Source organism: Rousettus aegyptiacus, unplaced genomic scaffold (assembly GCF_014176215.1).
Source record: "Rousettus aegyptiacus isolate mRouAeg1 unplaced genomic scaffold, mRouAeg1.p scaffold_m13_p_11, whole genome shotgun sequence".
Lineage (NCBI taxonomy): Eukaryota > Metazoa > Chordata > Mammalia > Chiroptera > Pteropodidae > Rousettus > Rousettus aegyptiacus.
Window position 1 is genome coordinate 56,157,301 of NW_023416286.1, and position 12,624 is coordinate 56,169,924.

The 12,624-nt window shown below is 34.0% G+C and overlaps 1 protein-coding gene across 5 annotated transcripts in view; it reads left to right on the plus strand.

Annotated features, from left to right (window-relative positions):
• Positions 1–12,624, plus strand: part of NALCN (sodium leak channel, non-selective) — a 272,813-nt gene that overhangs the window by 110,042 nt on the left and 150,147 nt on the right. For all 5 annotated transcript variants that reach the window (XM_036228821.1, XM_036228822.1, XM_016123175.2 and 2 more), the window contains one exon: positions 5,335–5,466. In XM_036228821.1, the coding sequence (XP_036084714.1) occupies positions 5,335–5,466 (132 nt within the window). The remainder of the gene's footprint in view (positions 1–5,334; positions 5,467–12,624) is intronic.

Genomic DNA, 12,624 nt, shown 5'->3' on the forward strand with positions numbered 1-12,624 from the left:
TGTTTACCAAGGTAGGATATTTTATTCACTCTAGTAGCAATTTAAAGAAAGATTTGATTTCTGAACAGCACTATTCATTATCCTAATTTAACTTTCTTGTGGCCTCCCAGGCCACAATTTCGATTTGTTGCATATTTGCCTACAGAGTTTTTATCATCTTTAAAGCACTATTTTATACGAAAAACTAAACAAATGAATAGAAATAGCTTCTATAAAGTACTTAAGGAATTATACCACAAGATGCCTGCAATGGGCTAGACTAAATAGTCTCATTTATATTTCTGTTACAACTTAGAGATATAGATTTTATCACACCCATTTACTGTGTGAGAAAACTGAGTCACAGAGAGGTTAAAGTGTGCACAGTCAAGATCTGAACTCAGCTCAGCCCATCATCAAAATTGCTGTTCTTTTACATTATGGTGATCTTATATCCTCTGTAAAATACAAATCATCTTCAGCTTTCGAATATAGGGTTTGCAAACTTATACCTTCTAATCTTAAACACTTGACTAGGGAGCTGCTTCTCATTCTTTTTTAATACGTGGAGCAGAGGCAGATACTTTTGACTGCCCAATGGAAGGCAAGAGAGCACCTGCTGGACTCAAAACATCTGACATTAATTTCTAACTCTATGAGCTTGGAAACCTACTTATCTTTACCTGTTTCTCCATATGTGAAAGGGAATAACAAAAGCACCTGTCTCACAGGGTTGAGGATTAAATGAAATCTTTGCATCAACAGGCAATATTCTTGTAATGAAGCTTGCACAAACCAAACACTAAAATATTAGCTCTTATTTTGATAATTCATCTTCTTAGTGTCAATTTAAATTGAGTGAGGATTTCTATTCATGTTTAGTGTAGATTTCAGAGATTCTTGAGAACATTTCTTTCATAGTAGGAGTCAGAACTAATATAAAGACAAGTGACATTCTTGTTCCACTGCTTGAGGTTGAATTTAGTATCACTGCTCCAGGCCCATTGTCTCATTGCATGTTCTGAAACCAAGTAAGGTAAAAACTGTAGTCAGTATAATGAGTTTACATGTGTACTAATGAATTTTACAGAGGTCCTTTCTGACAAGTCACCTTAAGTGGCACCCTTTGTGCAGGTAGAATTTTGTAGCATTGGGCACTTGTATATAATCATACTTCATAGGAGAGGATTTGAGCTGGTATATGTCAAAATCATGAATAATGCTTGTACTAATTCCTTATTGTGGCTATAACAAATTACCACAAAGTTAGTGACTTAAAACAACACAAATTTATTATTTATAGTTCGACAGGTCTAAAGCGGTCTTCACTGGTATTACTTCTGGAGAGTCCAGGAAAGAGGCTGTTTCCTTGCCTTTTCTAGATTCTAGAGGTCACCCACATTCTTAGGCTTTATGAAAGAGTTTGTGATGGTACTTTTGTAATACCCCTTGCCAAAAAATAGTTGAAAAACCAACATGTAATTTTGTCTTTATGAAGCCAAACTGGTTTAGTTCATTTTTTATCTTGGAGTTGGAGATGAGGGAAAGATAGGCATCCATTTTTGTGATTGTGTATCCTAATATATTACCACAATATTCTAGCCAGTTTTTGTTATATTTTTTCAGTGATTATAGATTTTTAGAATCATGAAATTATGAATTTGTAAAACATTTTACAGGTCACCCAGTTTAACCTGCTACTCAAGGAGTATCTTCTGTGACAGAGCCTCTCAAACTTTAACATGCACATTAACCATCAGGGACATTGTTAAAGATGCAGGTTCTGATTCAGTAGGTCTGGGATGGGGCCTGAGATCCTGCATTTTTAATAAGCTCCCAGGAAAATGCTGGTCCAGAACTCACACTTCAAGAAGCCAGGTTCCTGAGCGTTCCTGACAGTTGTTATGGCCTTGAGGATGATTCTGTTATAGTTTCTTCTTTGTATTTTGGTAATTCCAACTGTCACATACAGAAAGCAGTTGTTCTTGGATCAAAGCCAAACTAAACATATCTGCAAAACTCGTATTTTTAAAAAAATATACACCGAAATGACATGGCAATTGAAGGGGACTTTAAAGAATTGAATGTGAATGCAGGATCTAAGGAGTCTTTACATTAAACATATATATACACATATGTATAAACACACACATACATACATATATGTATGTGTGTATATATACATACATATATGTATGTGTGTGAGTATCCATAATACATATATGTATGTATGTGAGTGTTTGTATATAAATTCTACATCCGTGTTAAATAATACAATTTGGAAAATCTCAAGTTATATAATACTATTTTGTGTCACTGACTCAACTTTAACATTTTCCTTTGCATTAATTTTTTGTAAGAAAATTAAAAATTGAAGAGTATAAATTTGGACCATACCATAGATACAAACATGAGTCTAAATGTAATGTTGCCAGCTCTTCTGCATTAAGGAAACCAATAGCCAGTTTCAAACATCAGTTGAATTGAATTGAATTGAATTGAAGTGATTCATGTCACTAGTTCTGACTTTAAAGCTAGAGTTACTGGTTTTAATATTTAAATTTAGCTGCTGCATATACTGATCACCTTAATTCTTATTTAATATTTAAAAGTTATTATTGGAGAAAGCTGAGTAATGGTGATTATAGTGTATCAAAATCCATTGTAAGTGATTATTTTAATGACTCTGTACCAATAGGGACATGTAGACATTCAGACAAAAAACAACCTAATTATAATGACAGCACCACAGTGAAGCTGTGACAGTTACAAAACCAATTTTAAAGTTTTTTGACAGCCATGCCTAAAAGCTTTGTTTAGACCTTTCAGTAATAATGGTTTACTTAAGACATAAATCCAGAGCTAAGGAAAATAGAGAGAAAGTTGTGGCTTTTCTGTCATGCAGATAAAGTGGAAATCAATTGAAATGTTTTTAATAGAACATTATATTGAAAAGAGTATAGAAAAGGAATAATAGTTATGAAATTTAACTCTCAAGATGCAAGAAAGTCTAAATAAATAACAATGAAAATTCTAATGAGAATAGAAACTTGCCAATTGATTTGCTTATCTGTGTTAGGAAAGTCAGTAGTTCCTGCAAGTAAATTGATGTACATTTAAATATGTTGATTGACAGTTCTGGAATTTGATTTTTTTATTACCTCTAAAATAAATTCAAAAGCAAATGGACGTAGGAATGCATCGATAGCTGTGGTGACATGAAACCTTACTATATATCTGGTTTTCTAATGGCTCTGTCATCTCTCAAATTATTAGACTTTATCTCACTTGGTTGTGGACTCTGTCAAATATACAGCATAATTAATTCTTTGACCTTGAGCAATTTATTTCTCATTCCTGAACAGAAAAATACCTGATTCACAAAATGGCACTTCTTTTTACTGCGTGTATGTATAGAACACTTACAATATGCAAGCGCTGTTCTAAGCACTTTACAAATATTTACTTATTTAAAATTGATAACAACCTTTGGAGTAGCCACCATTATCTTCACTTTACTGATGGGAACTGAGGTACAAAGAGGTTTAAGTGACTCGTTCATGGCCACAGAACTCATAGGTGGTAGAGTTTCAGCCTCATGCAATTTGTCTCAGAGCCAATGCTGTTAATTAATGAGTACTGCCAGGTAATAAAGGCCACGTGAAATCACGTACGAGGATGCATGAGACAGCACTCAGAGGCACTGCTTTTTCTTTTTTCCCATCCTCAGATTCTGCTTTAGTTAGCTTCTGTTAGTTGCAAAGGCTAAAGAAGTCCCAGGTTAGATCACATCTTATGGGTGCATACCCCTAAATACCAAGAAGAAACGAGGGCTCAGTAAGGGGTTGCATGGTGGCATTAGTCCCTGGTACGTGGGCACCATGGGATGTGACTCAGCGGTTTGTTGTTATATGCTCAGCTTCTTTCCATAAGTCAGCTTCTCTCCTTCTGCTGCCCCAAACCTTCAGCATGTACTCTCTCCTTTTATATATTATCTACCCCACAGCAAGCAGTGGGTCTTTAAACAGTCCTGTGGACAGAGTCCAGCTTTGCTGTGTACTTCCTATGTGACCTTGGACAAATGACTTAATCACTCTGAACTCACTGGAAAGAGTGAGTAATATATCCTACTGTGTAGGGCTATGGTGGAGATAAAAGGTAACATAAACAACATAGTATGACCTGGAACATAGTAAGCATCCAATACATGTAGCCATTATAATAATAGTCATTATTTTTGAATGCCTAATTATCTCACTTCGATATAGGCAGTAGATTTGGACCAGACTTGGGTCTAAATTATGATTTCACTTTCAAAAGTTATGTGAGAGTGAAAAAGTTATTTAACTTCTCTGAGCCTCAGTTTCCTTCTCCATAAAAATAGAGTAACTTTCTAGGGTTATTATATTAAATGAATTAATTTATATAAAGCAACTACAACAGCTTCAGACACATAGTAGGTATAAACATAGACATCATTGATTATTAGTTGTAGTATAATTTTCAATAAATTTTTTATGCAAAGTTTACAAAGTTTAACTTAAACTTTGAGATAAATAAGTTCTGGAGGTCTCTACATAATAAAATACCTGTAGCTGACAATACTGTATTGTATACTTAAAATTCACTAAGAGGAAAGAGCCTATGTTAAGTGTCCTTAACACTAATAATAATAATAATTAAGGAGGTGGGAAGAAACTTTGGCAGCTGATGGATATGTTTATGATGTCGATGGTGGTAATGGTTTCATGGATGTGTGCTTGACCCCAAACTCATTAAGTTGTTTACATTCGATATATACAGCTTTTTTATTTTATGTCAATCATACCTCAATAAAGTAGTTCTAAAAAATAAATTATTAAAAGAGTAATTTAAATAAATAAATAATTTACGGAAGTAATAAAGTAAAAAATAAATAGGTCTTAGGTTTCACCCAGTTTTCCAGTTTTATGATCATCTCTAAAATGTTTTTATCTGCTGTAGATTTTACTCTTAACAGAATAAAATAATACTTGTTTTACAGTATCAGCTTTTTAACAATCATTTTTGTATAGTTACCTAACTAAATAATGAAAATTGATACGAGCTATACACACATTAAATGAAATATATTTTCCACTTTTAACCAAAAGTCTCTGAAAATATCTCTTCAGTCATTTTCGAGTTGCCTGAAGACAAAGATTCCTTTGCTAACACTCTTCGGCATTGATTGGCATCCATTAAGTTTATCTTAGAAGCTCTGTCCTGAACAGCAGCACATTACAACAATGTTGCAGGTCCAGGTCTAAGCACATAATTGTGTTTACCTGTAAAGTTGAGTTCTTTGTTAAGAGTTCATCTGTTTTGCCTCCTCAGCAAATGATGCGGTCATCAGTTTTCCACATGTTCATCCTGAGCATGGTGACTGTGGACGTGATAGTAGCCGCTAGCAACTACCACAAAGGAGAAAGCTTCCGAAGGCAATACGACGAGTTCTATCTTGCAGAGGTAAGCTGCTCGCTAGAGTAAAGGGTAAAGGTGGACCTTGGCCTGTGCTTTTAGAAATGTGAAAATTATTTCAATTTTTTAATTATTTGAGTTCCACCGAAGCTGCTTAAATGTTCCCTTGGTCACTATGTTGCCTGGTTGATTTCCTGTCTCCCAGGGTTTGAGTTTCTTCGTGGAGTGAGTTGCATTGCCAAGGTAACCCTGGGTATTTTTCTTGCCATCTTGCTCTTTTTCTATACACCTCTCATTTTCTCTTTCTTTGTTGCTGTGTATTAGATTATTTCCTACTAAGTATAAGCAAGCACAGATTGAGAAGATTGTAAACAAGCAAGTCACCTCAGTAATACCATAAACAGGGCTGGAGGGAAATTGAAAGAAGTAATAAAATCATTTCTTTACTAAAATCTAAGCTGTTACAACCTGCACTAAAGATGCCAAGCCAGTTGCAGATGTTAAATAAGCATCTTCCAACACCCTACATATCAGCTAGAGCTTTAGAGTAGTACTTCTTATCGATTCAGTAACTTCTTTAATATTTTATTTTTAAATATTTTTAATAATTTCCAGAGACCACATTTTTTCATTGCGAAAAGTTATTTGTAAAATATATCTCAGAATTCAATAGTTATGTGTTTATGGAAAAATTGATTGACATATAACTCTTTAGAAACACATTCATCTTATAAGTGAAGTATACATATACTAAATCCAATATGTGAAAAAGTAAATTTAAAAAGCAGAAAAATTGCAATTTGTTTATTTTTATTACAGAAGCATTTTTCATATAAAAAATCAATTTCCCATAAAGGTGAGTTCTCTTAGATATCAAGAATTCTCCCAATGCATTTAAAAATGGATTCGGTTAATAAAAATTCTATCCACCCACACAGAAACTTTTCAGAAAAAGAATTGATGGCATACACCCAGTGAATATAAATATCTATGTGGATAGCAAGAAAATTTTAAGAAGTCACTTATGAATTCCCTTCTTCCTAGAGGCTTGTTTCCTATACAAAGTATCATTAGTACTAAACTTTCACTGGAATTGTCTTTGTGATATGATACTGCCTAATCGTTGTATGGTATATGGAGCTTAGAGTTTAGCAAAAAATATAAACAGGAAACAATAACAAGCTTTTTATGCTGTGGATAAGCAATGATACGGACTCATGAAGAAATTATAACCAGCCCAACACTTCGTATAATTTTCCTGCAAAAATAGCACACGAAGACTGGATTGTCATTAAAAGCAGAGGGAAACGTGGACCAATAATAATACTTGCAGGTGAATTTCTAATGCAAGGATTGGACATTGAAGAAATTGCCATCAAATGATTTCTGTCTGTCCTGTGAAGTAGGAAGCAAGGTATACATCCAGCCTAATGATGAGACAATAAAGTGAGCAGCTTGTGGAGAAAGGAGAGAGAAAGTGGGTACTGTGGAGAATGCAAAAAAAAAAAAAAAAGCTAATTAAAGATACATCAAGTGCAATGCTGAGGATCCAACTAAATTTTGAGACTACAAATTTATGGTAATACCAATTTAGACAGGTCTGTGACTTTTTTAAGCCTTACATAGAGGAGAGCAAGGCGACATTTAGATTGATCTAGATTTGGAACCTTTTTCAGTCTGGTAGAGCTGAGGAGGGATCAGGGAATATGGGTAACTGGCAAAAAAGTTGAAATTATGACCCCCTGGTCTAGGATGGATGTGAAAATAAGTGAAAATGAGAGAGGAATGAAAGAATAAAATGAAATATCAAGAGTCTCTAAAATTTGGTCAAAGAAAAGGTATAGTTGAGGTGATGAAATAAGAAAGCTAGAAGGTAAGATAGTGATCAGAGTAGGATTCAGGATTGAGAATTTTAGAATAATTCTGGGTAACGAAATACAAAATCTAAGGTGTTACATGGGTACAGGTGGATTAAACATGATGATGGAGTCGAGACAAAACTACCAAGGGACTATCAAGCTAAGGTGTTAGCTAAATCTTCACAACGACACTGAAGTCATTTAGCGTGAGGCCAGTTCTTGGGGAAAGAAGTGTAGGCAGGGACATGTGGGAATGACAGGCTGATGGAGAGATTAATAGAAGGCAGCCACAGGGAGAGTGTTGTAAAAGGGTGTTTCAACCCGATGGCATACATCAAAATGGTGTTGAAAAGTAATGAATGGGGCATCTCTTACTCATCCCCGTATTATCCTACATGGGACATATGGAGCATTGGAGCATGGGCATCCTCTTCTCAAAGGACTGTGGGGCAAGTTAGCATATGAGACCAGTCGAGGCAAGAATACAGGGAGCAGATTGTGTGTGAAAAGATTGATGTAGAAGAAATTGGTTAACATAGAACAAGAGACCTGAATGTTAGTTAAAGGCTCTGGGTGGAATGAGATGGAAGAATTGTACAAAGGTATTAGAACCAGAGGTTAAAGGGCTGATGACAAAAATGTCTGAGAATAAAAAACAGAAATGGCTACACAGGATTGAGATTTTGCCAGACTCTCTGGAAGGAACAGTCTGTATCTGCTCCTAAGGGAGTCTAGATAACATTAACATTTCTTTTGTAACCCAGTCCAGGGTAGGTACACAGTTATACTAAATCAATGCTGTCGAATAAATACATATGCCGTCCACTGGAAACAGAATCCTCCAGTGCATTTTACCTAGTCTTTTTCATGTACAAAATCGATCTTTTTTTTTAATGTTTATATGTATGTTAGCTGATTTAATATCGTGCTGTAAGAAATTCCACCAAAATTTCAAATAATTTAATATCATAGAGTTCACTGATATTATTTAAGTGCATTGGTAGAGTCCAGTGGAGATTTACTTCATTTGATTATATAGACGTCACTATATTCTTGAACTACCGAAATGTTGAGAATTTGTTCCACTTCTGTTGGTTGATTTTGGGTGTCTGAGTTTTCCAAAGTGTGTTTGGTCTTTATTCAAACTACATTATCACTTCTCCTTGTATCAGAAATTTGAACATGAGTCAAAGTGGTTTGTTTCAGTGAGTACAGATAAATCATTTAATCAAAGTTAATTTTTTAATGAAATACTCTCTTTAAAAAGTTTATAAAGATGGTTCGAGTTTAAGCAAGTTGATCAACAAACTTTTCTTTGAAGAGCCAAACGTAAACAATTTTAGGCATTTCAGGCCACATGCTCTGTGTCTCAGCTACTCAACCCTACCACTGCTGTGCAAAAGTGAGTGTGGTTTCAGAATGATCCAGTAAATCCTTATTTACATTATTTTTGTGAGTTTGATCTTGGTTTAAGCTATAGAAACACAGAACAAGTCAATTAACTTCCTCATGTGTTAAATCCAAATATAGTAATACTAATAACAATAATAGCTGGCAATTTTTTGGAGTTTCTATTATGTTTCCAAGTGCTTTAAAGGAATTTATTATCTTACTTAATCCTCAAAATGGCTGTAATAACAGCAATTCAAGTTTATGGACTACAATGATATAATATTTAAGACAATAACATTACATAATATTTTGGGAAGTTTCTTTTTTAAAAAGATAACAAAAGGACATGAGCTTTGAAAGAAGTAATTTCTTGATTTCACACATATTCTAGAATAAATTATTATGAAACTCCCAAATAAACCTCTCAACCCATTAACAGTCAACTTACAGTCTAAAAAACATCCTTTAAACATAAATTAAGCTGCTTAGCTTCTGTTTTGAAGCCGAGGACTTTTGTTACTTTGGATTAATTAACCTAAATTTAGAATTAGTTAGGAAACAGAAAAAACTTTCCTTTGTTTTCTAGGCTATGCATAAACATAAAAAGGTAAAAATTTACCTTCTTTTATGAGAGTTTTTATTTTTCATTTTGATCTAAGATAGTATGTAGTTATTAATATTATAAATAAAATCACATTTTTATAAGGAACATAATTATATTTTAAAATGTGTAGTCTCATTTTCTTAATAAATAAGAAAACTTGAACAATACTTTTCTATTGTTATATAAAAATATCTATCTACAGCCTAGACTGTACATTTAAGAGAAATTTATCACCACAGTGTTATGCACAGATTAATAAGTTTAGCAAAATTCTTTTTTTAAGAAACTCACAAGTTAATGGGAGAGATAGAACAAAAAAGACAGCAATTCTAACAGCCTGTGTCTCTACCACATTTCTGGTCAGAAATTGTTTAGAACTCCAGGACGTCTCTTTGGTTTCCTGTTTTTCTGTGATTGCTATGTGTTCGAAGAAAAACTTTCAGAAAGTTTAGACTTATTTTTCCATCTTGCAGGAAACAATCTTTTCTAGAAAAGTAATTTCTGTGTTCCTCTGAAGTCATTTGGTTTCATGATATTTATTAAAATTAAATTAAAGAGCCATTTATTTTAGTTCCAACAAAATCTGACACCCATATTTCAGCTCATTAATCACAAGACATAACCAAATTAAGAAAGTAACTCATCTTGCCATAGTACCAGTCTTTTATATTACCATGAAATTTAATCTCATTTTCTGAGAAACTTTAATTAAATAAGTTTTCTCTTCTGACAGTAACTTTTTTGTGTATTTCTAAAGGATTTGGGCAATATCTTGTTAGGTGAAAAATAATACAATAATGACATTTTCAACTATCAAAGATCCATCTCAAAAGTTTGCTCTGTATCTGTATAGAACACTGAAGGTACACTGTAGACTAAGCATAGGTGATTTAAAGATACTTCTAGAATGATGCAGGTAATCCTTTATTTTGGTATTGTTTCATTTGAATTTTATTTAGAACAAATAGGTTACTTAAATTGAGTTTCTTGTAACTTTTGTCCTATAATCTTCTTTTGTGATAAATATGCATTCATTTTCTCATGAATATTTATTATGTTTATTTGAAATTATGATATAAAGACTGCAGTACAAATCATGGGTAATGTATTTCAAATATCTTTCCTCATATGGGCAGCATCTCTACTATTTTACCTTCTCAAGCTTGCATGGCACAATCAGCTCATTTATGATTTTTTTACCTATAAAAGATCATACATTATTCATTAAATTAAAGGGCAGAACAATTTCCATTGTTCCACTTATATCGAGCATGTCATTTTCCTTTCAGTTATTTTTTTCTTTAGCTTCAGAAATTTGGCAATCATCTGGTTTTACCTGCTAGCCTCACAAATCCAATTACTAGTTCTTTCACAAAACAAGCATTTTAAACTAATTTCTCACACTTTTCATTCTAAAAAAAATCTTTTTACAAGTTATGTGCTATTTTGAGAACAAATATAATATTGTTCTTAGAACAATAACTCCTTTGATTTAAAACCTGCGTTTCATTATTGATCCTTTTCTTAAGGACAGAAGAGTTGGTTGTAGCGTATATTAGTATATGTATAGTATACTATCATACATATTAAATATCATATGTATTATTATAAAATGAAAAATTGGAAAAGAAATAAAATGTGTTGTTTAAAGAACTCATATAAACTGCATTCGTAAAAATGGTTAAAATCTGCTATGGACAATCTATTCAGATATATTTCAGGCATTTGTTAGTACAGTTGACCCTTGAACAACACAGATTTGAACTGCAAGGGTCTACTGATACACAGATCTTTTTCAATAAATACCTGTATTGTTTTTAATCCACAATCTACAAATAAAGAGATCCGACTACATACATTGTTCTAAGCCATTGTATATGAGACTTGAGCATCTGTGGATTATGGTATCTATGGAAGTCCTGGAACCAATCCACCATAGATACTGAGGGATGACTTAAGTTTGGGGAGTGTCAAAGGTTATATGTGTCAGGGGTCAGCGTCCCTGACCACAATGTTGTTTAAGCATCAACTATAGTTCTCTACTTAAAAACAAACAAAAAAATAGCCACTTTTGTATGGATTACATTTCTTCGGTTGGAATGAAGTCTGAAAATACAAGTGAAAGGAGGGACGGAGGAGTGAGTGCCCATAACTGCTCCCTCTGCTAGTATGACAGCCAGGTCAGGCTATAGGTGAAACCTTTGGGAAGGATACATCTGAGTTTCAGTTTCTCCAGAGATCCCGCAGGATGTCTGGAGGGCTTCTTATTTTTGTAGAGCCTATACTAAGAAGCCAGAGCTTAAGAAGAATTGCTTTTGTTCCATCGTGTGGCAGAGATTTGGGTCCTCTTGGTCCCCTGAGGCTTCTGCTCAGGCTCAGGAAGCTTTAGTCCCCTGAGAAGGAATTGCACCTGCCCACTCTGTTGCTTGTGCTCCAGGGAGAGCCTGACAGAATCCCACTGATCTCAGAGAGCTAGGAAGCTGAATTACTCCCAGGTGGGATGTTTGGAATGGATTCCACTGGTTGGTGAGGAATCCTGATATGGAGCAGCTTCTCCTTTCCTGATGCTTAGCAAAGGGACTAACGGTTTTTAGGTCATTTACCACAAAAATCACAGTACCTTCTGCCATCCCTTATTTGCTCACAAGATCATAAAAGACAAAGTCATGAGCAAGCAAAAAAATATATATATTCTCATACAAAAGGACTCAGAAAGAGAGACACAAAAATCCAAGACAAATATCTAGTACAAGTTTCCCAATCAGGTAGAATTGATGGAAGAGATAACAGTGTTTTTTTTAATATCTCAAGGACAGATAGTTAAGGCACAAAATAAACTTTCTGAAACTTTGACTAAAATTTTCAAAAATTAACTGAGAACTAATTATTAATATGGGAGATCAAGTGGGGGGGAGTAGAAATTATGAGAGACTGGCCACCCAAATATGAACAATAGGTAGAAGAAAAAAAGTAATAAATGAGATAATTTTTTTCCTAAACTGAGGAAAAGCATAAATTTGTAGATTGAAAGGATTGGCTAAATCTCAGGGAGATTAAATGAAAAAAGATGCATTTCTAGGCATATCCTGATGACCTTCTATGGTTGAAAGCATAAAGAAAACACCTTTTCAAGCCTTTGAATGGGCTTAAACATCCTAAGTGTGTATCGTGTACTGGATGACTCATATACAATAGTGGAAAGTAGAAGGCAGTGAACCAATGGTGTATGCGTGTATGTGCATATGAAGTACAGTTCAAGAATCTGCATGCAGCCATAATATTCATGTCAGTGTTCAAAATGCGTTTAGTAGCAAAAGATTAAGAAAGTAGGCAATGCTTGATGTTTCTTTG